At 43.4% G+C, this 27,127-nt stretch overlaps 1 protein-coding gene across 2 annotated transcripts in view; it reads left to right on the forward strand.

Moving 5' to 3' along the window:
* Window positions 1-27,127, forward strand: part of HEATR1 (HEAT repeat containing 1) — a 1,780,420-nt gene that overhangs the window by 1,204,516 nt on the left and 548,777 nt on the right. For both annotated transcript variants that reach the window (XM_044059100.1, XM_044059109.1), the window contains exon 29: window positions 9,860-9,988. In XM_044059100.1, coding sequence (XP_043915035.1) covers window positions 9,860-9,988 — 129 coding nt within the window. The remainder of the gene's footprint in view (window positions 1-9,859; window positions 9,989-27,127) is intronic.

A 27,127-nucleotide genomic window follows, 5' to 3' on the forward strand; every position in this document is an offset into this window, starting at 1 on the left:
CTTCACTATCTCCTACAACCTATGTGGTGTATTTGCTTGTAGATGAAGGTAAAGTTTATATTGATGCATGTATTTATATATATATATATATATATATATATATATATATATATATATATATATATAATATTGCTACCTTTTTGGGGGCACCTGACATCGGGAGCAAGAAAAACTAAAGAAAATGGCATCAGCTGCATGTTTTATACCCCTGACGACCTGACGTCATGGAAGAGAAGACAGCACCCGATGCAGGACCCAAGACTTTGGAATTCAGGCTGACTGAGGGCAACCTGCCAGCAGATTCCCCAAATGTAATGACTGCAACAGTGAATACACTCAAACATCTACATTTATGGTAAGTGTACACAACTGTACTTTTTGAGGTGTTGTCATTCTTCACCTCCACCTATTTCCTCTTCCTGAGATGCTAGAGCCCTGAGTAATTCCTTGATCTGTTGTGTTTTCTCTCCAGTCAACTTCCAAGAATTCGGTTTGGTCTCTGTAGAGCCTTCTCTGATCACTGCGTGCAGCTGATTGTGGTAACCACTTTTTATGCTGTGAGATTGTTTCACCGAGGATAACATTGCAGTCACTGATTTTACCCCAGTCCCCTTTCATTACTATGAGGAAGTGTACCTAAGTTGCATGTTGGCCACTTTTGTATGTGATCTTGTGACTGACTGTCTTTCTGAACCATGTGTTGGTTAGTATCAAGCCATTTGCCAGACAGAAGTCTAGAATGGCCTCATTATTCCTGTTGTCCCACCGATGTGGATCCAGGCAATCCTCATGTCCTGTTCTGTCTGTCCTGATGCATGCATTCAGGTCATCCATTATCAACACCAATTCCTGTTGTCCTGCGTTATCTAGTAGGTCCTGCAGCTGCTGTCTGAAAGCATACTCATCTTCACTATCACAACCCTGCTGTGGGGCATAGGCTGAGATTGTGAATAATATGCTATCATTAAGCTGGAGTCTGTTTGCCATGAGTCTGTCACTAATTCTGATGACATCCATCACTGTCTTCTGAAGCCTCTCCCTCACCATGTCACATACCATTTCTAGTCTGTCCTTCTCCTGAAAAGTAGATTCTGGGTCCCAAGACAAGTGGCTTTGCTGCTCTGCCCTTCCATCTTATCTCCTGGATGCATAGGATGTCTAGCCTCTTCCTTAACATGATGTCATCCACTTCCATGCTCCATCCTGACAGTGAACCTACATTGAGTGTAGCAATTCTTGGTTCATATTTGGTAGGTTGACTGGTTTTACATCCAGCTTATGCTCAACGGTGCTATTCCAGGTGACCCAGTCAGGGCAACTGGACACAGGCCAGCCAGTAACTTCTTGACCCAAAGCTACTGAGCGTTATGGAAGGCGCACACTAGCCAGTAAGGGCGCATATACCCCTCCGCCATTAGCATGGGTCCCTGACATAGGTCGGAGCAGATCTTGTCCTCAACCCACTTATCACCGACAAAAACCCATGCCCATTTGGCAACATTAGTCATCATGACTGAATCACTTGGAACCATATTTTTACACCATTTGGTGACTAGCTCTGTCACAGTGTGCAGTCTGTGATCCATGTACTCCTGCCTTGAGGATACTGCCCACCACAGTGGATTCCAAAGTGGTTGGTCTGTACAGCTTTTCCCCACATAGGGTACCATCTAGAGTCTGTGCTGCTGCCCACAGCACCATACTTGGGTGAGTTTGAGATGACAACACTTAGCTTGTTTTTGGAGATGGGAGGACACCCACAGAGACACTGGGAGAACATGCAGACTCCTAGCCGATATTGGCCAGAGGTCAGGATCAAACCTTATACCTTGTGCATGGAAGATGAAAACCTCAACCATTATGCCTACTGGCCCATTTTGCCAACAGCCCCCTCATATCACTTGGTCACTCCTTGATGTGCTACCCCACTAGTTCAGAGTTTCCGAAAAGGAAGTGTTGCCCTTGCTTCAAAAACAGAACTATCCAGGAGGTTCCATCTGACTGGAAAGAATCAGGATATTACTAGAGTTTTTTTTTGGTTCCAAAGAAAAGGACATCAAGCCAATCGGCTAAACAGGTTTGTAAAAAATAATCAGTTCAGAATGGTTGTAGTGAAATCTATTCTGACATAACTTCAAGTAAATCATCAGATGTGCTCAGTGAATCTGCAGGACTCTTGCCTACACATTAAAATTGCCACAATTTCCAGGAGATTCCTTTTCTTCCAATTGGGAGCCAGTCATTTCCAGTTCAGAGCCCTGCCCTTCAGTTTCACCACAGCCCCCTGAATGCTCACAAGTGCATGGCAGTAGTCACAGCCCTCCTGTGATTACATGGGATTAGAGTGTTTCCATATTTGGACAGTTGGCTACTGGCTGCTACAGTGGTGGAATTTTTAAACAAGGCCAGAGATTACTTTGTGACTTTCTCTCCTTGGAGATATCCATCAACAAGTAGAGATTGAATCTGCATAAAACCCTACCATTCATCTGTTGTCAACTGGATACAGTGCAGTGTATGTTCTCTCTCTCCCTCCCTCCCTCAGGACAGGGTTCAAATTCTACACAGTTAGATTCATAGCCTCCTTCAGTGCACCCCTACTATATTATTTCTTCAAGTGCCTGACTTTGTGATATCCTCTAATTCTAATGGTTCAGTTTGCTTGTTATCACATGAGAGTTTTACAATAACTACTACTAGTGTCATGGGACTCGGATCACCTGTCCTTTCATATCAATATAATGCACAGCTGCAGAGAACATTTTAAGTGGTGGATCATCTCCCCACAGGTGCTTTTGGAAACCCCCCCCCCCCCAGTGGCAGTAGTCACCAAAAATGGCCTTACTTTGGAGTGGAGGGGTATTTTTAAGGGAGGATGCTCCAGGATCTATGGGGTGTTCACAAGGCAAATTTTCACCTCAGTATCTTAGTAATGAGGGTGGATCTTGGAGCTAGAAAGGTTCCTTGAGGTGAGGCATTAACAGAGGGGAAGAAATTTGTCTAGCCCATTATGGGGCAGTGAGGATCACCATTTCACTTTCTGAAAGAATCTGGTGTCAGGGCCAGAGGGGAATATGCATAAGGCCACTCCTCGACCAAAGCATCCCATGGGGACTGCCTGTCTTGGATGGAGGATCAAGGCAAAGAAGGCATGCATTTGGTGTTGGACAGAGATACAAAGAGATCACAGCACAGCTGGCCCAGAAGTTGTACATGTTCTGAACTGCAACTTGTGAGGCATCAGGGTGGTTCTGCTGAGCCTGTCTGTAAGGTAGCTGGATTTTCCAGGAATGTGCATTGCTGCTAGAAAGCTGTGTAAATCCTTCGCTCACTGCCAGTGTTTCCAGGTATAAGTGATGGGACTAGGTTCCACCCTGCTTGTTGCTGTATCATACAACTGCCATTTATCGGTTTGCATGTAAATCATTCATAAAATGAGAATTGTGAAGCTCCTACAACAGGAGAACCTGGAGAGGATCTGTTATCTCACCTATCTGGGAAGCCTCACCTGGACCTCCATAATCCAAAGTTAACTGATTGTTTTCTCCACTTCCAGTAATGACCATTAACCCCTCCCTGTCTGAAGATGCCATCTGGATTCTTTGAGCATCACAAAAAGTCTTCTAGGAGGGTTCATCTTGGCAAATGGAAGTGCTTTGTCCTTTAAGGTGATTGTCATAATTTCATCAACCCAAGATCCATTTTAAGCCTAGCCAAGTTCACCCCAAATTTACAAAAATGTGCTAACGTGTCAGTACCACAATGAATTTTGCTGTTATGAAATAGGATCATAGAAGGTTACTAGGGTAATATCCCTAGAGCCTTTTTCAGCCTAGCCATTCATGCCCAGTTTTCCCAATTATCATGCCCACAGGCTAAAATGGCTTTGGTATATGCTTGTGACTTAGGGCATCTACAAACTGCCCCTGTCCATAGGGGCCACAGGTGACAAGCCGAGGTGATTTTGTGATTTCCCATCCATTGATCAAAAATTGTGTTTGAATAGGCTTGGGGGAAGAGCTCTGTTTCACATGACTGGAAAGTCTGTTCCAATGAAGAGGTAATCTCTGAGACACATACTTGTTACTTTTGTTTGTCACAGACAAGGTTTAGATCCTTAGATGCGGTAATTCAAGTGCTGTTTGTTTTTCGAATGTGTAGCAGATCCATCAGGGAGGGATCAGAAATTGTCTTTTAGGTTAGGTATAATCATTAGTCTGTAGGAGACTGAGTACACAGACAGGGCTTTGAGGCGGTCCACAAAAAGACATATTTACACCCTGTATTCTTTTTGTGAGGAACCTCTGTGGCCACTTCAGCTTTTGCAAATTCCTGAAGGTGCCTTGTGTTTGATTATTGTTCTAATGTGGGCTGAGTATAGTGGGACTATTATCTCCTTAGATCTGGATGCCATGCCCTTATAAGTTGTGCCCTGTAGAAGGTTTTTCTTACTACTGTGGACACACGGTGATCAAAATTCAGGTTACTGTCTACCTGAGTTCCCAAATCCCTTAACACTCTTAGGGGGAGTGGTATCAATGTTGTAATTTGCAAGGGTGCATGTGTTCCCAAAGGGTAATTATGCTTTTTTTTTGCATTGAGTTTTAGGCCATGGCTCTGGCACCAGTTATTTGCCTGTGTCAGAAGTTCCTGGAGGATATCTATATCATTTGAGGGATTCAGTGATTGTACCCAGCTTGCAATTCAGTCCCTTCAAAGCTTCTGTCTTTGATATTTTATGGTTCCCTTCTTTGTTATTTGATTCAGAATCTCATTTCTCCACAAAGCTCAACTGGCTGCAATTTTGAACTTTTTCAGCAGTTGACCTCTCTTTTGTAGCCTCCCACAGACTCTGCAAAGCCTTCCTGACAGCAATATTCAGGAGCTCAAGGTCAGAGCACTAATTTTGCCAGCTTGTATCCAACAAGTGACCTGAAGATCCATCAGTTGTATTAGGTGGACAGGAAAGAAGTGTTCTAGCATTATGGTAAGTACATAACTACTTTTATTTGCTGTTAATGAGCAATTAAGGGACTTGTACACATTAATTTGCAGATGTTTAGTTGCTTGCTGTCTCCATAGAGAGCTTCACTGATCATAAAGGCATTTGCTAGGTGATTCCAGCAGTAAGGAAGCAGATAAGGTATCATGAGGCAACATCTCTTTTAATAGAAAGAGTTTGTGAAACTGATGTGCACTGCTAATTGTGGCATACAAGAATACATGGATTAGGGGCAGGAAAACTTTAAAAAATCATTAAGAGTGTGAAGGTCTTGACTTGAGTTGAAAAATGAAGCTCTGACATCAGGTTCCCCAGGTACTGTTAGTGACGTCCCCTCCATTACAGATCTAGAGGTCCATATGGTTGTCAGACAACCAGTGAATAATCACACCAATATCATTCATCATTATTACTTAAAGGAGAAGAACCATATCAAACAGTGCCACAAGTGCCAGAGTTTCATTGCTGACATTTTATGCAATACAGAGAAGCTTATAGCTTGCATCACATCCACAATGATTATGTGCGAGATCTTTTCTTGCAGTGACCAACAGGCTCCTCCAAGAGGAACCCTGGCGTAGGTCACATAATCTCCAAAAGGACTGTAACTCGTAGGGTGGGTTGAGGCCTCATTTGTCCTAGACAAGTCCATATCGAGGTTCCTGTTATAACGACAAAAACGCATTTTGTCAAATGTGTTTTCATCGAACCCAAAACAGCGAAGCGGCTGTTCAGCGAATTCTTTCCCTGGGAAAGAAGTCGCTTGGCCACTTTGTTTGCCGTGTTCTGCACTGTGTGGTCTCAGAATTTCCCTTATCTGGTATAGCTCCCAAATGTAAATGTGCAACAGTTACTGACCTTAAGGTTAGGGTGCGGGTTAAGGTAAGTGCATATATGTTTTAAACTGTTTACTTTTATTTTTGTGTTTAGATGTACAGTTAACTGCATATGTGTTTTCAGCTGTTTGCTTTTTTCTGGGGGGGGGGGGTTAGAATTAGGGTTAAGGTAAGTGTGTATGTGTTTGGAACTGTTTACTGTTCTGTTTTTTTTTTTTTTTTTTTTTTTTTTTGGTTGGAACAGAGATTTCCTTCCCTAGGAAAGAAATCACAGTTCTGAGGTGTCGACATTTTCAGCTTTCGCTGAAATAGTGTCGATTAAACATCGTTCGCTGTTTTAAGCGTTCAATGTAATATAGACCCTCCATATCGCACACATTGTTCCATACCCAGCAAGTGCTGGACTTTTTTTCTACTAGAGAGGATATGAGCTTGCACCATTCCTTAAGAAGTGTTCAACAGAGGTATACCCATGGCTTCCACCTTTGCAACTAACCCCAGCTTGATGAGTTGAAGCCTAAGGCTGATTAACCTCTTGACTCGAGAATTTTTAGAGCTAGAGGCTGAAGTATTACCTCATAGAATCCACCCCAAGCCCAGCAGCTTTCCAGTTGTGAGAAGCGCATTCAGTGGTCCCACATCCGAACTTTTATCTCAAGGTACTCTTATGAAACTGATGTTTGATGTCTGGAGAGATATTATCAGAAGCGTAGAATCAGATGTTTAGGAGGTATGGTCTGGTGCCATCACAGGGCCAAGCTCAGACTTTCTTCTCTCTGTTGCCTGAGTTTGTGCATGCTCATACATGGATTCTGTGTCACCTTACACCAGGAGCATGCCATTCCCTTCTTGTCCTTAAGTGAGACCTTGCATGGTCCTGCACCCATAGGTAGTGGGGTGGTTGTATAAATGAAGTAATAATGGGGACTGTGAGACTCCCTTCCTCTTAGGCTACTGGGAGAAGTCAGAAGATCTGGAGGCCAGTGTCTGTGAGAGAGAGTAGTCAAGTCTTATCCCTCTCCAGCTTCACATCCATTTGACTCATCTTTTTTTAGGTTACCTTAAAGCTGATGAGGTCTAATAAGAACTGGACTCAGATTCCCTTCCCCCCCCAGAAACATCTTATACAGTTGAAGAAAAAGTCTGAGAAGCTATGGGTCTCCTCCCAGTGGTTATCTGGAGTTAGATTTTAAAAAGTCTGGAGGCACGTATTCTGCTGTGGATTTCAGTAAGGTAGGTGCCCTGCATATGGTCTTGGCTGATTGGAGTAAGTTATTAACTAGGCATCCTGCATTTAACCCAAGGTGAACACTGTTTTGGTTCAGCTTTGGTCCCAGATGCCACAACACTTTAGACTCCTTGCCAGATGTCAGGGTACTAAACTTTAGACAGGTGAGATAAGAGTCTACTGTTATGCCATGCTGAAGTTTACTGCTGTCATCCCACCAGTACATATTCTGCATCTTCATGGTGCCTCAGGCAGTGGAGGAACGAGATACTCTCCTTGTCGCTGGCTCAGAGGATGATCTTCATACCTTTTCAATGCCTTCAGAAGTGGGCTACCATGTAGTATGTTGTAGTTTTAATTCTGTGACCAGAGCTGCAGACTCTGGTCGCTGCCTGTAAGAGATGGCATGGCTGAAACTGCTCTTCCTTTTTTATTTTATTTATTTTTGTTTTTTTTTTTTCCCCATTTGGCCTATCTGTTCCAGTGGAATGGGAACTGGACGGTCTCATGTTATGTCATAGCACTGTGTTCCTCAATGAGAGTCAAGGGTAGGGAGCAGAGTAGAGCAACTTTCTAGTCCTGGAAGGGTGATATACCCTCTCCCAGTGGGAGTAGTCCCCTACCCCCTTGGCATCTTTTCCAAGTATGCAGTAGCTACCCCCTAAGGAGATGTGTGCCTCCGCATGATAGTTTCCGTTTGGCTACTTAATGCATATGTACTATGTTTGCACAAATGCGGCCGGCTAAGAACACCATCGGGTAAATATCAAGTGCTCCCACTAGATGTCACCTGTGGGGAGAACCAGAGCCACCTCCCATCCCCCAGGATAAGTTAATTAGCAATGTCTACTCCTGTCCTCTCCAACCAGCTCCTACAAGCACCCAAGATGCTAGCTGAACGTGAGTTATGTAATGTATGATGTAGTAAGCTGGCTTGGACAATGCTTTCTGAGTCTCGAGTCATCTTTCATCTCTTCCTGCCCTCCCAGGTTGCTGCTTAGAATTCCTCCCAACCAAGGACTTGTCCAGCAGGTTTTTCAGTGTGGGATTTAATACCTATGTTACCTTATTAGCTTCCTCTACAACAGACCCCTCATTGGCAAAGAATGCCCTCCACCACCTCTCAGGGTAAGTGGTCCCTCCAGTCAACATTTGATGTGGCAGTTCTCTGTAAGACAGGCCAGTATTTACCAGGGTATTACTATTTCAGTAGTGTAAATGTCAGGTTGATGTTGTTTCTTGGTTTGTTTCAAGGTGCTTCCTTGTGGAAAGGGTCGAACTGGTAGGTTTTGGGGATAGTGTATTTACATAACAAACAATTGACATTGCAACATGCATCATTATGAGATATGCATGCTTTCTAGTTTGTCAAGCGACAAGAATTAGAATGCATCTGCTATTTTGCATTTACTAGATAAGCAGACAGACCACGTGGCATTTGTCGGCAGCAGTGGAAATAAGTAGACTGAATAAGGAGCTCACTGTGAGCAGGAGAAATGGACACAGAGTAGACCTAGAATATCTTTGTCTACTGTTGGTGCATTTGTCTTCAGTGGCTTGTAAATATTAAAGGATATTTCATATTTTCTGTCAGATTAGAAAATGTAAGTTGTTCCTTCCTGTAATACTTGCCCCTTTAAACGTGGGAAGTCTATGACTCCTAATTGTAAATAAAAAAAAATGTATATATGTACTTTGTACAGCCCCATTACACAAAGGGATAAAGCCTTCACAGTGGCAGTGGTGCTAGAAGAGGCCAAAAAGGAAGGATAGGAGTGAATGGATAATAGCTCACCTGTCTTAGGGGGACGGAGACAGCCTAGGCTCACTGCAATATGTGCAAATCATGCCTGACCTGCTCCATGCTGCATAAGTGGGGAGACGCTTTGTTGGGAAGTTGCTCTTGCCTTAAGAGTGCATGCATCTCCTCAGGGCAGTGATCACTGGGCTGTCGGGTTTTCCCCAAGGGAGCAGGAGTTGCAGCATACTCCCCTGCAAGTATGATACTGCACCAGCGTATTCTTACTCTCCTCAGCCCCTGCTTGGGGTCAGATTGAGCTCAAGGAGGTAAAGGTGAGTTTGGTAGGTGCAGTAAATGAGAAGAGGAGGTGGTGGCAGCTGATGGCCACCTGTAGGATTGGATTCATTATCATTTGGGCGGTAACAATGGGTTGATGCATTTTTCCCAGTGTTCAGTGATATGCAATTGTCAGTATTTTCTTTTTGTGTTTATGATTAAAAATATTTGTATAATTTGTTTTTGTTTCCTGTACATATTTGTTTGTTTGTTTGATCAGCATAGAACACAAATCCATATTTTCAGACTCAGCCTGGGAGCACTAGTCATACAGTTGAGCAAATTGAGACTGAGGGACTCAAACCTTGGACCACAGTCCTTCTGAAACCAAGCACTACTTTTGTATTGTCGATCTTGTATTCTTTCCACTTTAGTGATGCTGAAAAGTTAATTTGTTTCTTATGATGGAAATGTGTTTTTATATATACTGTATCTGTGCTGACATCATCTTGACTTTGGTTGTCTTAGAATGGTGACTATTTCACTGGAACTGATCTACAGTAGGTGTTAGAATTTGACAGTATTCAATGAAGGGTTGATATGTACCATATTAATTGAAGGGTTGATATGTACCATTTAATTTACCATCTGTTTTTTAGTCTGTTTTTCTCCATTTATTTAGCAGGCCAGATAAGATTTCCTAGCCCATTTCTGATTACAGATTTTTTTCATTCCTCGAAATGACTCTGTTTTTTCTTGTATATTTTTTACTCCAGGAAAAAGTACTACACAACATCATGCCAATTTTCACATTCATGGGTGCTAGTGTCATGAGACTGGATGATATGTACAGCTTCCAGGTGATCAGCAAGACTGTGCAAACAGTTATACCAGCACTGATTCAGGTAAAATGCACATTCATTCTAGATTCATTTTCTAACTTCGCTTGCATCAGGGAAAAAATGCTTGCTTTTAATTGTATAGACCAGTCACTAATGCAGCTTTTTGTTCTGGTGGTATAACTGATAAAATCATGTGTTGCTGTCTCTGCAGTACTTTAGTAAAACTAGATGTAATGTAAGACTAAGCATAAAAAATTCAGGTTTTTATGGATGTATTGTGTTGTCTTCTGCTAAATGGAATGTTCCCTTTTTCTTGGAGAATGTTTCTGATTGCTCCAGCTGCTAGATGTGCTTAGCCTGGTTTTCTTGCATAGTCCAAAATGTGCCATATTAGAGTTTGTACCTCTGGTAAGTCAGAACATAAGTACTTCCCCAAAAAAGCATTTGATGTGCATGCAGTCTTCTAAGTAATTACTCTCGAAAACAGACTTTCAACAGTGGAGTTACCTCTCTCCTTAATATTTGGACATTCCAAGTCTTGCCCTTGTATTTGCCTTAGTTTTTGCTTCAGCAGTGATCAGAGATGCAGTCTACTCCACTTCAGATGTCTGCTGAATGGTAGTGTTGCATGAGATGTTTTTGAAGCTGTTTCAAAAATGTTGCCTTCAGTGGTACCTCTGTTGAAAGTGTTCTGCAGTTTCTTTATGCTGCCCTAGTGTAGTAAAGTAGAGCTGTTTTTCCTCATCCAGCTTTAGCATAGTTTTCATTGTGGGAACTTTACAGTTAGCACTAAAGAGAGTCTTCATTAATGCAGTATGGATTTATTTTTCTCCTGGGGAGACACCTCGTACTGCTGATTAACAGTGACTAGGCTGATCTCTCCTGGAGTGCCTGTGTTTTTTTAGCCCAGCTTCTGCACTTTTATATTTGTGGGGACTGTCCCTTTACCGTCATTGATGCTTTGAATGGTTGATTGTAAAATTAGTGGTGACTGTCAAAATCCTGATCTGCATATTTTAACCTGCATCAGGCAGCAGTGCAGGTTTTCGTACTTTAGTTATTTCTGAGCTTTAACCTCTATGCTGTCTTTTATAATGGTCTTTCTTTACCCTTGACTTAGTTGTCTGAAGATTACCAGCCGCTGTACTTCTGAATTTTTAAAAGAAGAGAAATAGATATTTTGATGAAGGTTTCTTTCCAAGTTTCTACTTTCTTTTTTAATCTTTACCATCAGGAAGTAATCTAATGCTAGTTCTTCCCCTTTCATCATCCAAAGACCAAACTTTCGATGACTTCACAGATCTGTAAAGGAGGTTATAGATTTCCAATGTATTGTGCAGGACAGGGTACAAAGCAGACTCTTGGAATGCCGGAGTATTCTAATAACTTAACCCAGCATAGAGCTTTCCATGATCCCTGCACTGAAAGAAGCTGCTAAAGAACCACAAAGTGCAACACATGAAAATTGTACTGTATTTCTTTTATTATTTTTTTTTTTTTTTGCCAGTTGTTTGAGAGTGCCAGTTGCTTGAGTTCCAGTTAACTGAGTATTTACTGTATATCTAGTTAACGTGTCCACCATTTCTTACCGTCCACTTACCAGTTCAGATGTTCATCCTGTTTCACTGTTGCAGTCCTAACAAATGGGTTATCCAGCCCCCGGTAGCCCTTGATCGGATATGCCGTCGGCTGTATAGGGCACCAGTATCCTTGATACAAAAGGAGGCAGCCAATGTCACTATCTCAGTCTTCTTTGCCGCGGAGGCCAAAGCAGAAGCTTTTTTGCATGAGTGCCGGTTGGCCGTTTACCTTTTTGATTTCCGACTACGAAAGTTGAAGTCATCTACAGCTAAGTACCCTGTTGGGGATCCTCTTTTTCTTGCCTTAACGAATGTCAGAAAAAGTTAATAATTGTCTTGCCTGTGGAAAGCAGATTCCCCATAGAGATTTTCATTCTTACTGCATTATTTGTTTAGGCCTTCACCACGACATTCCTAACTGTGATCTCTGTGCTTCCTTTAATCTGCTTACTATTCGTCGTTGGATTAAGCTTTTAGCTAAGCACTTTGGAGTTTGGCCTAAGTTTGTCGGTATGGCCTCCGCTGGTCTTCAGGCATCGGTTATTCCTAAGAAGCGTAAGGACAGGCTTTAGAGGATCAAATCTACCGACGACATTAAGTTGGTTGTCAGTCCAGCGGTAGTCAATGAGGCGCCTTTGCAGCCCCTGCAGTCCGCAGATTTATCTCAGCAGGCCTCTGGTGAGACCATTTCAGAGTCCTCCATGCCTCCAGCTTCCATTTTGTCGTCTGACCTTCAGCCTGTGGCTAAGCATGCTCCGGTTTCTGAGGCCTCCGTTCTTCATTCTGACAGCAGACACATACCGATGACCTCCTCAGTAGCCAAGCCTCCTGAGTCCTTCCGACTTTCAGGTAAATCCTTTAGTCACAAGCCTGTGAAGAAGCAGGCTCCATCTGCTTCTTATTCCCCTCAATCTCAGATGGTTAAAATGGCTAATGATCTTTTGACTCTTATTAGGGGCTCACAGCCTCCTCCATCCAAAAGAAGCAGGGCTTTCTCCCCAGAAGCTTTATCTTTTTCAGGTACTGAGACTTCCAGCGTTTCTGCTGATGAAGAGGAAGTTTCTCAGGTTTTTTCTTCTTTTGAGGATTCTGATGCAAAGGAATCCATTCCATTCCTTCTGCCTCTCCTCCAGAGGATTATTCTTTTGGTGATACTTTGAATACTCTTAGGGAGCATTTTAAATGGGAAAGTCAAGACTACCCTCAATCTAAGAAAAGGATCAGAGAATTTTTGGATTTGCCTCAGCACAAGCCTCTGGCTTTTCCCCCTGTGTTGGACGTGGTGGATGATGTTTTTCTGGAGAATTCCTTGACTCCAAACTCTGTTCCTCCTGCCCCCAGGAAACCTGACAGGCACTACAGAGTTCCTGATTCTCCTTTGTTTCTTTATCGTAACCCTCTGGCTGACCCAGAGGTTATTTCTCAAGGGCCTAACTGGGATAAGGCCACTTAGCAGAAATCCTGTTCCTTCTGATAGAGAGTCTAGGAATCTAGACAGGTGGGGAAAGGTTTATACCTCTGCCACTCTTGCTGTTAGGTCTACCAATTGCCTTTTTCATATGTTCAAGTATCAGCAGCATACCTTGGAGGCTATTAAGGCAAATATTTCCAGTGTGCCACTCTTGACAGAGAATAAAGATATGCAGGATTTACTTAATTCTGCCAGTCTTGTTAACAAGCATTCAGTACACTGTGGTTTTGACGTTCTTGAAGCTTCCTGCAGGGCTGCAGCTACTGGATCTGTTATCAGGAGGCATGCTTGGCTCAAGGAACAGCCCCTTCCAGAGCCTGTCAAGGCTGAGTTTTTAGATGTACCTTTACGCAAGGACAGTCTTTTTGGCAGTAAGTCCATGCAAACAGACTTTCTGCAAGTTCAACCTCCTTGTTTTAGCAGGAACTACCCTTGTTAAGATTTGGATGTTTCCTGATACCAGCAGACAGAACCGTTCTAGGACCAGAGGTTATAAATCTGCTAGGGGACATGGGGCTACCCCCCAAAGGACTAAACAATGGCATGCTTCCACTTCTGAGTCAGGAAGTTCTAAGCCTGCATCTCAATCCAAGCATTCTCAATGACTTTGTCTAACGTCTGCCTGTTCCTGCTTGCCCGGAGTTTCCTTTAGGGGGAAGTTTAGCCATTTTTGCAAAGGTATGGGCCACCATCACAGACGACAAAGGGGTACTCAGAACTGTATCCCTAGGACACAAGTGTTCTTTTCACACCTTTCCTGTGCAAAGAATTCCCGGACCTTCAAATCAAAGGGCAGAAGTAGAAAAGCAAATTTTGTCTCTGTTACATCTTGGAGCAATAGAATCAGTTCCTGCTCAGCAGGTAGGCCAAGGCTTCTATTGCAGACTTTTCGTGGTGCCAAAAAAAGAAAGCACCTGGCGGCATATCCTAGATCTATCCATTCTGAACTCTTTCTTGGTGATTCCAAACTTCAGAATGCTCACTCTTCATCAGTTGCTACCAATGTTGGACAAGGATTCCAGGCTGGTGACTTTGGATCTCAAAGAAGCTTATCTGCACATCTCAATGAGGGAAAGCTGCCGGCAGTTTCCTTTGCTTCAGAGTGGGCAAGCAACATTATTAATTCTCTGCGCTGCCCTTTGGCTTATCTACTGCTCCCAGAGTTTTTACAAAGTGCCTGGCTCCAGTCATTGCCTTTTGCAGGCAGAAGAAAATTCTGATTTACCCTTACTTGGACGACTGTCTGATTCAAGCAAATTCTCGGGAGCAGCTGTTAAAGGATTTGGAATTTGTAAAGACTCTTCTCTCTTCCCTGGGTTACACTCTCAATTAGCAAAAGTCAAAAATGGTTCCATCAAAGGAGATAACATTCCTGGGAGCAAGTCTGAACACAGCCACCTAGATGGTATATCTCACCCAGGAGAAGCAGACAACTATCTCAGCTTACTTCAAGGACTTGGCAAGCCTGTCCCAGCTCCCTGCAAGGAGATACCTGCAAGCTCTGGGATTCATGGCCTCTTGTATTCTCATGATTCCATATGCAAAGCTGCATAGGATGAAATTGCAATGGTACCTCAAGAACCGTTGGTGTCAACACACACAGGACCTGGATGTAATTATTCCTCTGCTTCCTTGTCTGCAGAGAGAGTTTCTATGGTGGGCAACAGCCTGTTTGCAAAACAAGGGCATGCCTTTCCGTCCACCTCCTGCAATTCAAGTTCTGACCACAGACTCCTTAGACTATGCATGAGGAGCTCACCTGAATAGCAGAGGCATACAGGGACTTTGGATCCCCCAGCAGATGCACTTGCACATAAACCTGAAGGAATTAATTGCAGTTCACCAGGCCTTACTGGCTTTCAAGCATCTTCTTTCGCCTGGAACTCTGCTGGTCAGAACAGACAACACCACAGTGATGTGGTACATCAACAAACAGAGAGGGGCTCATTCTTACCCTCTGTGCAGACAGAGCATGATTCTATGGTCCACAGCAGCATCATTGGGCCTACATCTTCTAACTCAGTTTCTTCCAGGGAGACTCAGTGTTTTGGCAGACCAGTTGGGCAGACAAACCCTGGATCCTCACGAGTGGCAGCTGAACAGAACAGTCTTTTACAGCGTCATTCAGAGTTGGGGCACTCCGCAGGTGGATCTTTTCTCCTCCCCGGACAACCACCTTCTGCCACTTTTTTGCACCAGACAGCATCACAGCAAAGCCTGGAAACTGGATGCTCTGTCTTTCCCTTGGTCACTTCTTTCAATTTATGCCTTCCCTCCTCTTCCCAGAGTATTGTTGAAGATCAGGGACGAAAGACCAAGGACCATTCTCATAGCTCCAGGCTGGCCCAGGCAGCATTGGTATCCTCTGCTTCGCAGTCTCTCTCAATTTCCTCCATGGCATCTTTCTCTGAAACCAGATCATTTGGTTCAGGAAGGGGGAAAAATTCTGCATCCTCATCTTCAGACTCTCCATTTGGCAGCTTGGATCATTGTAGGAATCAATCTACTACTTCTTCCCTTTCCCGGCAGGTGGTTAATGTACTTCAGGAGGCCTAGCACTAGAAAGTCCTACGCTGGCAAAAGGGAAAGATTCTCTCACTGGATGCAAGAAAAAGGGGAATCTTCTTCTCAGCCTACTCTTCCTCTGATCCTGGAATACTTAGCTGAATTGCTTCAAAGTGGACTTTCCTTCTCTTCTATCAAGATTCATGCTTCAGCTATTTCTGCTTACTGTTCTTTTGAACAGCCCATCTTCTCTCATCACCTGATGAAAATGTTTCTCAGAGGTGCTAGCAACTTAAACCTTCCAGAAGAGCACCTACCCCAGCCTGGGACCTTAATTTTGTGTTGGAGAAGCTCACTCTTCCTCCTTTCGAGCCAGCTGCCACTGCAAACTTAGTTTATCTCTTGGAAAACTGCATTCCGTTTGGCTATTTCTTCAGCAAGGAGAGTCTCAGAACTGCAGGCTCTGATGGATGTGGAGCCTTTTCTCATTTTCCATGCAGATCGTGTCTCCCTGAGGACCAATCCCTCTTTTATGCCGAAGATGGTTTCTAGCCTGACTCTTAATCAGTCCCTGCACCTTCCTATGTTCTTTCCTAATCCTCAAAATAGAGGTGGAAGGATCCTGCATTCTCTTGATGTACACAGATGGCACATATTCTACCTGGACAGAACTAAGGATCTTTGAAAATCAGCTCAGCTGTTGGCCAGCTTTGCTCCTGGAGCTCAGGGTAAAGCTATTTCTAAGCAAACCATTTCTAAATGGACTGCATACTGTATTACCTTTTGTTATTCCTTTCATAGCAAGGTTCCTCCTCAAGGAGTGAGGACACACTCCACAAGAGCAGCCACCACTTCTGCAGCTCTACTAAAGACATTTTAGAGCCTGCCACATGGTCTTCTGTACACATTTTTTCAAGGCATTATAATTTGCCTTTGTTTTCTAGATCCAGGGCAGGGTTTGCCACTGCTGTTCTGCAGGGAATTCTCTCCAATCCTTGATTGTGTTGGTTCCTCCTCCCGCTTCTCTGGGCTTTGGTAATCACCCCATTTGTTAGGACTGCAACAGTGAAACATGAACATAGTACAGTTGTGTACACTTACCATAAATGTAGATGTTCGAGTGTATTCGCTGTTGCAGTCCTGGTTTCCCTCCCTCCTTCCCCCTGGTTTGGTATTCTTCTGCTGTCCTTTCCTAAAATGCAGGCTTTGTTTGGTTTAGTTTACCAAGGATGTTTTATTTTTTGTATAGGCATTGTTTACTTGGGGGCTCCTGATATTTGTGGCAAGAAAGACTGAGGAAGTGACGTTGGCTGCCTCCTTTTGTATCAAGGATACTGATGTCCTATACAGCTGACAGCAGCTGACGTCATATCCCCTTACCTTTGGTTTTCGGGCCGATCAAGGGCTACCGGGGGCTGGATAACCCATTTGTTAGGACTGCAACAGTGAATACACTCGAACATATACATTTATGGTAAGTGTACACCACTGTACTATCTCAGTCCTGTCATATGTCTCTGAAATGTTCACACATTTAATGCCATTATAACAGTCCACTAAGTGTTCATGCTGCCATCAGATTACTAGCCAAGACCCACACTGTCACTGCCTGTACTGTCTTTGGGAGAGAAGTACATCATAAAGCAGTGCTGTAAATTCCAGCTGTTTAACCCTGCTATCCGAACTTGAACGGAGAGGCTCCTAGCCTTCCTTGCTTCATGCGTGGGATGGTCCTACAGACAGGCCCAAGCCACAGATTGATATATGCCTCTTATAGGGAAGCCATTGCTAAAATTCCCATCTGAATGCTGCTGAGTTTATCATCAAAGTCAAGGACCGGAGCCCACACATGATGTTCTTCATGTTTCACTGTTGCAGTCATTGCATTGGGGTAATCTGCTGGCAGGTTGCCCTCATTCGGCCAGAATAACAAAGTCTTGGGTCCTGCGTCAGTTGCTGTCTTTTTTTCCATGATGTCAGGTCATCAGGGGTATAAAACATGCAGCAGACGCTATTTTAATCAGTCTTTCTTGCCGCACGGTACCCGAAGTAGAAGCAGTTTGCAAGTGCCAGTCGGCCGACTCCTGAAATTTTCATTTTCGAGTTTCAGAAACTAAGTCCTCAATCTAAAGCGAAGTACCCCGTTGGGGAAACTTTTTCTTGCTCCTTACCGATGTCAGTGAAAGTTAATAATTGTATTACTTGTGGGAAGCAAATACCTCATAAGGATTTTCATTTGTACTGTATTCCTTGCCTAGGCCCTAACCACAATGTGCCTTGCTGTCGGTTTTGTGCTAAATTTAACCAACGCACTATTAAGCGTCTGTATATTTTTGCTACTAAATACTTTGGCTCAAGATTTAACTATCCTGAAATGTCGTCAGTTAGCAATCCGACTACCGGAATTCACAAAAACGCAAACAGACCGTCGAGGTCCAAAACCGACGGTGAAGCTTCTCCTAAGCCAGTCGCCGGTACTGTGAGATGCTTTTGCAGCCCCTGATGCCCACTACTTTTGATTCACTGGCCTCTACCGAGACCCATTCGGAGTCTGGTATACTGCGAGATTCTTCAAGTATTGAACCCACGGATGTCTCTTCCCTTGGATGGGTCCGGAGCCACTGAGCAGGCACCAGCTTCTAAGGGTGCTTTCAGGCCTAAAGATTTGTATATTAAACCAACGCCATCATCAAAAAGAAGGCCAAAACCAACTTCTACGTCTAAAAAACTGATGCATAAGCCACGTGTTCAGGCCCCTATGCCTAAAAAACAAATGATGAAAATGGCTGAGGATGTAATTACCATGATCAGGGGTTCCCAACCCCCTCCTGCCAAGAGGCACTGATTATGAATCTTCAGATCAGGTTTCCATTTCTTCTGATCAGGAATTTTCTATTCCACCTTATGAGGACTCTGATGCAGAAGAATCCATCCCTTCTTCTTCTCCTCCTGAGGATTTTTCCTTTGGAGAAACTTTGCATACCTTAAGGGAACATTTTCATTGAGAGAGTCAGGATTTTTCAGAATCCAAAAAGAGCTTAGGGATTTCCTCCTCCTTCCTCAGCATAGGCCTTTGGCTATATCTCCTGTTTTAGATATTGTTGATGATGTTTTCTCAGAATCCAGCATGGGTCCTGATTCCCTGCCTCCGGCTCCTAGTAAGCCAGACAGATATTACAGGGTTCCTGACTCCCACAAGTTTCTTTTCAAAATCTCTACTGCTGACCCTGAAACAATTTCTCAGGGTCCCAAGGGTGTTAAGGCTTCTACTGCTAAAAATCCTACCCCTTCTGATAGAGATTCCAGGGTGCTGGATAGATGGGGTAAGAAGGTTTATACGTCTGCAACCCTGGCAATCGGGGTTTAAACTGTCAATTTCATATGCTTAAATATCAACAGCATGTCATGGGCTTACGTAAACAGAAAATGAAGTTGATTTCTGACTGTGTGGAAAATAGAGTTACAGGATTTATTGCATTCAGCTGAACAAGTTGGAAAGCATACTTTGCAATGTGGTTTTGATTCCTTTGTAGGCCTCCTGCAGGGCCCGCCGTAACTGGATCTGTGATAAGAAGGCATGCTTGGCTCAAGGAGCAAAATCTTCCTGATCATGTTAAAGCTAAATTGCTGGACGTTCCTTTACAACAGGACAGTCTATTTGGTAATAAGGCAGAAGAAGTTTTGAAAAAGATGGAAGACAAAGCTAAATCTATGCAAACTGTAAAAGATTTCTTACAAGTGCAGCCACCCAGGTTCAGTAGGCACTGGCCTACTAAGAATTGGTCCTTTCCAGTACCCAACAGAGCCGCTGAGGCCAAACCCAGACACTCCAAAGGCTCCAGGTTTCAGTCACAAGGAACTTACAGGACAAAACAATGGGGTGCCTCCACCTCCAAATCTGGAAGTAGCAAAGCACCCCCCTACGGTAAACAGTCTCAATGACTTCCCTCTGCCATTTTCAAGCACTTATCTTTTGGCAGCCCCTTTGGGGGGAAAACTAGCACTTCATGCTCAAAATTAGTATCTAATTACCCAGGACTAAGTGGGTCTTAAATGTAGTATCCCAGGGATACAGATTTCATTTCCACACATTGCCAGTTCCAAACGGATGGCCAGATCTGCCTCCAAATCAGTGGGCAGAGGCCCAGAAACAAGTCATGTCCCTCATGGATATGGGGGCTATTCAACCAGTACCAGAAGAGGAAAAAGGACAAGGTTTTTATTCAAGATTGCCCATACATGTCAAGCAGAGTGCCTCTTTGGACCTCTTCAAGAGGAACCTTGACGATTGGATGGGAGAAAGGAAATTCACCGTAGGGATCACGTCAGTCGCCCTGCTAGACAGGGGTCCAGGAAAGTAAATAATGTGGGAAGAAATAGCCAGGGAATTGTTATGGCTAGGCTTGTATAGGCCCTAGGGCTGATAGCCTAGTACCAACCTATGAACCTAAGACTTTTCCTGGTACCCAGAAAAGACAAATAATGGTGTCCAATTCTGGACTTATCCATTCTAAATACCTTCCTGTACATTGCAAAATTCAAGATGCTGACTCTACAACAGTTACTGCGTATGCTAGGCAAGGATGTCTGGTTGGTAACTCTAGACTTAAAAGAGGCTTACCTGCATATCCCAATCGGGGAATCTTGCAGAAGATACCTCCGCTTCAAAGCAGGCTGTTTGCATTACCAGTTCTCTGCACTGCCCTTTGGCTTATCTACTGCGCCCAGGGTCTTCACAAAGTGCCTGGCACCAGTGATTGCATTTTGCAGACAAAGAAACATTCAAATGTATCTTTATCTGGATGATTGCCTAATTCAGGCAGAAAACAAGGACACTCTACTACAACATCTGGCATTTGTAAAATAGCTTTTAACATGCCTAGGGTACACCATAAACGAAAATAAATCACAACTGGTACCCTCTCAAATAATTATATTCCTGGGTGCAAGCTTCAATACAACTGGCCAGATGGTTTACCTCACGCCAGCCAAACAAATTCAATTGATGACTTACTTCAAACAAGTCGCCACAAAAACCCAGCTGCATATGAGGAAACTTCAGTGGTATCTAAAAAGCTTATGGAGTCAACATTGTCACAGCCTGGAAACAATGATTCCTTTCATTGCTTGCCTGCAACAGGATTTCCTATGGTAGGCAGAGTCCTGTCACCAAAACAAGGGACTGTCATTCATTCTACCCCCTGCCACCCAAACCCTGACTACAGACGCATCAGACTATGCTTGGCGGGGAGATGCATTCAGGGTGAATGGAGCCCAAATCAAATGCACCTACATATCAACCAGAAAGAAATGCTAGCTGTACAGAATGCTCTGACAGCCTTCAAGGACTTCCTTCATCCAGGGCAACTACTGGTAAAGACGGACAACACCACAGTTATGTGGTACGTAAACAAGCAGGGGGTTACCCACTCCTACCCCCTTTGCAGACTAGCCATGGCCTTGTGGAACACTGCCTTGACTTACCAAATACATCTACAAGCTCAGTTCCTGCCAGGAAAGCAAAATACACTGGCAGATGACCTAAGCAGAAATCTTATGGACCCACACGAATGGAAATTGGATCCACAAATCTTCAGCATGTTGACACGAAAATGGGGGAGCCTAGACATAGATTTTTTTGCTTCTCCCTAAAGCTATCAGTTGGACAAATTCTGCACAAGAATTCATCACAAAAAGGCTTGCAAAGTGGATGCTCTATCCTTCAGCTGGAAAAACCTATCAGTATATGCCTTTCCCCCTCTGCTCTCCAAGGTTTTACTAAAAGTCAGACAGGAAAAACCAAAAATGATTCTGATTGCTCCAGACTGGCCTCGCCAACACTGGTACCTGCTTCAACGGAATATGTCACGCCTTCCTCCGTGGTACCTGCCTCATAAATCTCATCTACTGTCTCAGCAGAGCTATCAAATTCTGCGCACTCAGCTCCAAACTCTGAATCTTGCCAGGATGGCTAATCAACTAATTTCACCAGTCACATCTCTCAGTAAACCTGTGATGGATGTCATTTTGGAGGCTAGAAGGCCAAGTACTAGAAAATCTTATGCTGATAAATGGAAAAGATTTTGTGCCTGGAACCAAGCACAAGGAATAAACACAGCAGTGCCCAATATTCCTCAAATTCTGCAATATTTAACTGAGATGCTTCACAAGGGCCTATCGTTTTCTTCTATAAAAATCCATGCCACTGCCATATCAGCTCATTACAACACAGAGCCTCCTCTCTTTTCTCATCCCCTGCTAAAGCAGTACCTCAAAGGGGCCAAAAATTTGAAATGATCTAGGAGAGCACCAACTCCTGCATGGGACCTCAGTTTTGTGCTGGAAAAACTCACCTTACCTCCTTTTGAACCAGCTGCTACTGCAGACATAAAATTTCTTTCTTGGAAGGCAGCCTTTCTCTTAGCAGTCACTTCAGCTAGAAGGATTTCAAAACTACAGGCTCTCATGGCAGTGGAGCCTTTCATTATCTTTTATCCGGACAGGGTGGCCCTCAGGACCAATCCATCATTTATGCCTAAGGTGGTATCCAGTGTGGCTCTTAATAAGACCATTCATCTGCCAACTTTTTCCCCAAGTCCGCAGAACAAGGGGGAACGGATTCTGCATTCATTGGATGTACACAGACAACTAAGATTCTACTTAAACAGGACAAAATCTCTAAGAAAGTCTGAACAACTACTGGTGGCATTTGCTGTAGGGGCAGAGGGAAAGGCTATTTCAAAGCAGATTATTTAAAAATGGATACGCCATTGTATTCGTTTCTGCTACATGCACCATGGTAAACCTGTCCCCAAGGGGATCAGATCCCATTCCACCAGGGCTGCATCTACTTCTGCAGCTTTTCTCAGAGGGGTTCCTACCAGAGACATTCTAGAAGCTGCTACTTGGAGCTCAGTTCATACATTCACCAAACATTACCATTTACCTCTCTTTTCTAAATCCAGGGCAGGCTTTGCCACTGCTGTCCTGCAGGGCCTTATAGCTGCTCCTACTGCTGTATAATTCCATCCTCCCAACCATAGCTCTGGGATTCTACCCAAATGTAATGACTGCAACAGTGAAACACGAATAACATAGCATAGTTGTGTGCACTTACCATAAATGTAGATGTTCGAGTGTATTCACTGTTGCATTCCGGGTTACCCACCCGCCAGCCCCCTTTTTCTTTATTATACCTCTTCTTTCCTTTACTATAAATGTAGATGTTCGAGTGTATTCACTGTTGCAGTCCGGGTTACCCACCCGCCAGCCCCCTTTTTCTTTATTATACCTCTTCTTTCCTTTACTATGCTCAAAAGCCTTTTCGGTGTATTTGCTTTTAGTTGGAGGTATATCTTTTGTGTTCTAAATTACATGTGTATGTATATATGTGTGTGTGTGTATATATATATATATATATATATATATATATATATATATATATATATACACATACATATAATTTTTTTATTATTTTTTTTTTTTTGCTCCCCATTTGGGGGGGCACCTGGCACATGGGGCAAGAAAAACTGATTAAAATGGTGTCGGCTGAATGTTTTATACCCCTGACGACCTGACGTCATGGAAGAAGAGACAGCAACTGACGTAGGGCCCAAGACTTTATTATTCAGGCCGACTGAGGGCAACCTGCCAGCAGATTACCCAAATGTAATGACTGCAACAGTGAATACACTCGAACATCTACATTTATGGTAAGTGTACACAACTGTACTTTCTCTATCTATGTGTATGAGGAGGGACCCCGAGGAGGAGTACACCCTGATTCCACCCCAAGGATGTTTTTTTGTGTGTAAATATAACCCACCCCCTATTTGATTGGCTGGAGCTGAATGCTGACATTTATGAGCCTGCAGAGCAGCCCCATGAGTCCACCTGGCTATGAATATGGGATACTTAACTATGAAGATGAGATACTTCCTCCTTGTGTCTCCCTCTAGTCCTACAGTTTCTTTTGGTTCAGGCTGAGGCTGTGGGACGACCAAGTCATCCTGCATTGAGCTTTGCAGCTCAAGACCTAGGCTTCAAGGACATGCTTATGTATGCAGGAGATTGAGTCACAGATGTAGGTATACAGCCTGACTCCATTGTTAGTTCAGTGTAAGCGTCTCTCATTTATGCATCAACTGTCAAGGGAGCATTCACCCACTACTTCTCTGCTTAACACACAGTGCACAACTGTTGTATAGTTGCTATTGTACAAGAATGTGCATGAGCCCATGCCTTGAGCTGAGGGGAATGTAGGACTCCCTGCCTCTCTCAAGCTCATATGTGGAGTCTGGATACTGGGAAGCCACTGTGTCTTAGATGATCAAGGACACTGAAGCCTTCATTCTCTTTTTGGTGAGTAGTTAGGGCTCAGTATGGACTGACCTTGGATCCTTGTTCCACCTCCATAGAAATGCTTAAGTGTGAAGGTGGAAAAGCCCTGAGCCATCCCATTCTTTCCCATACATGGAGCTTATCAGGGTGGTCTTCTGCCAGTGGTGAAGTACACTGTCTGTGCTCCTTTGGCACCTGAAAATGTAGGTGTGCTCTTCAGGTCCCTGACTACATGATTGGACTCTCACCGTGTACCTTCAAGTTCCTTTGTGCTCTTGTTGATCCTGCATAGCGCTGGTGATCATAGTGCTTTGATCTGTACTTCCAGAGAATCAAAACATTTGGATAGGTGAGCTAAGAGAGAGTACTACTTTGACTCCTAGTCATCAACTGCTTACTTCATTTGCCTGATTTCTAGTCCTCCCTAGTGAACCATTTTATGGAAAAGCTTGTGGGCTACTCTGATTCTGAGGTCCAAGGACTTGATTCAGGATCTGTCAGGGGCTTCATCTGTGGGCTTCCTTGTCATTTACTTTTTGATTGTGCTGACATTGTGGCTAATGCTGCAGACTCTTGTCATATGCTTTGAGGGCATTCTGGAAGTATGCATTTTGCCATTTGGGGAAATGTAGTCCTGTCCCTCTTTTACTTTTTATTATATGGCAATGGGGATTGTAATGAGCACATAATGTATTCTGCTATGGCAATGTTTATCGCAAGGATCACCAATGCAATATCATTCATTATCCATGGAAGTTGCCTGCATGTAGATATTTGCCCTTCTGGCCTGATATTCAGGGTTTTCTGACATCATCATAGTGGAGCTCAAGTCCTTCCAATGTCCATAACATCACTGCAACTTTTGGCTGAAAGAACAGCAGACTGCATTTGGAAAATTATTTAACTCTATCTTCCCTCCCCCGCCCTCACCCCTCAAATTCTTCACATCCTGGAAAGAAAGATCCTTTTTTAAGAAACATTGACTCCTACTGATATGTGACTGTTGGGTAAAGGAGATAGCAGCCACAGTTACAAAATAAAATTCAGAACCTTCTCCTCCTTTCTAAAAATGCCCCCTGCCTGACTCCCATAAACTTATAGATATAGTATCTGGATCTGCTTTACAAACTCTTAAGTTTCAAAACTTCAAACTGCAAATGGTCGAGACCATAAGATCAAAGTTTTGAAACTGAAATTGTAATTTAAAAAAAAAATAATTAAATAAATAAATATACCAACTCCAAGATTGCACTACAGTGAAGAAAACAGTAAATTTCCATTCTGCGCTGTACGGCAATCTCCATTCAAAACATTGGAAATTTCAAAATTTTGATCTTATGGTCTCAACCATTTGCAGTTTGAAGTTTTGAAACTTTGAGTTTGTGAAGAGAATCCATTTATCCACATTAATTTTTACAGAACATTTGTTTTGTGTGGCATTCAAAAAGTCCCGTGCATGACCAAGGAAAAGGATAAACTGCTGTTGGTATCAAGGAAGGACGGACAGGCCAATCAAGGATGTGTCCAGGTATAACAAATTCTTAAAAGTAATAGATTTCAAAATAAATATGTCCTTCCTCTTCTTTTTACAAAATACACTAATGGTGACCCTGGCTTTGAGGGATCCCTTTCTGCACTTTCAGGCTCTTAAAGGCAACTACACATTCATCTGCTTAGTAGGAGAACAGACGTGTAGTGCCCCTTAACCTCACAGCCTTTGGTCTTTTTACACCCAGAATGTTTACCAAATGCTTAATCCCAGCACATGCCCACTTCAAGGCCAGAAGAGTGCACATTTGCTCCTACCTAGATGTTTACTTGATCCGGTAACCCTCCTTGATGGAGCTGCAGAAAGCCCTGCAATACCCTGTTCACTACCTTACCACCTATGAATTTCTGTAAACCTAACAAAATCTAGTTTAACACCAGCAATATTAAATATATTCTAATGAGTAGTTCTGGCTACAAAGGCAAGCAGGCTTTTCCTGTCCCAAGAGAAAGACCTCTATCTGGGACTGTTTGCACTATGGCAAAAACAGCACATATGACAGTGAGAAACGTGTCATGTTTATATTGGTGGTGGCCTTGGCCATATTCCCCATGAGAAGATAGTGGTACTTTAGGCAAAGAGTGCCAGCATCCTGTTGATAAAACATTACTCTTGGAGCCTTTCTCTAAATAAGGAATTCACATAATGTCTCATCATTTACAAGCTAAGCCAGAGATGCCTTTTGTGGCACTAGACTGCATCCAGAGCCTAAATAGAAGCCTTAGATTTTGAATGGGGGAACACACATTGCTCATTTGAAGGTTTAGGGAGGTGTTAGAGCAGCAGTCTGATGGGCAAATGCATAAAGGTGAAAGATGGTGACACTGGTAACATTCAAGCAGTGTGGCAACTGGCTAGGTTAAGACTAGTAATAGCGAAGACAGCAGTGCTGTGGCACTGAACAGGTAGGGATGCATACTTTCCTAACTGTTATGCAAATTGGCCCTGATGTCATGAGACCTGGTTTTACAGCAGGGGATACATTTCCTAGCCACAAACATCCCTGCAGATCAGTTCTTCTGATGAAGTTCATGTATTTTGTGAATGAAAGCACTTATCTGTCATAGTTTTAAACAAGTTTTTATTTCAAAAAGTTTCTAGATTAATGTTTTTCTGGATTTTATCTGCAGCAGTTTGTTTCTTTGGACCTTACATTTGTGTTTTAATCTGTATTTCTTTGGTTTGCTTTTTTGGTCTCTTCTCCAGAGATCTATCTTCAGCATCTTCACTTTGCTATTTGTCTTCCGTAAAGGGTAGTGTTTTACAGTGAATTTCCAAAAGTCTTTCCTGACTTCTTTCTAGGGTGCAGGCTGCAGACTGTTCCAATGCTGGCTTCCCTGCCTCCTCCCAAGGATTTAACTCTGATTGCATACTTTCAAACCGTTCTTTCTCTGGACTTAATTTCAGTCAGAGAGTGTCTTAAGACCAGTGGGTTACATGGCTTCCACCATTCCTATGCTTCCTGTAGCCAAGCTTCATATGAGAAAGCTCCAGTGGTTCCTAAAGCCATTCTGGCTTCAGCATCCCCATCCTTTGGATTTTCCAGTTCCCCTTCTTCCTTGTCTCAAGAGGGAACTTCATTAGTGGGTTCATCAGTTGTCCATCAAATCAGGGCTTCCTTTTCAACCTCCAGTCCTGGAACTCTTCACACATGCCTCAGACATGGGATGGGGGGGGGCTCCTTCGGTCCTCTGAAAGTGCAAGGCCTTTGGCCACTTCATCAGAAAAAGATCACGTCAGTGTCAGCTGAGAACCAT

Source organism: Protopterus annectens, chromosome 1.part2 (genome assembly GCF_019279795.1).
Source record: "Protopterus annectens isolate FY-2018-M chromosome 1.part2, PAN1.0, whole genome shotgun sequence".
Lineage (NCBI taxonomy): Eukaryota > Metazoa > Chordata > Ceratodontiformes > Protopteridae > Protopterus > Protopterus annectens.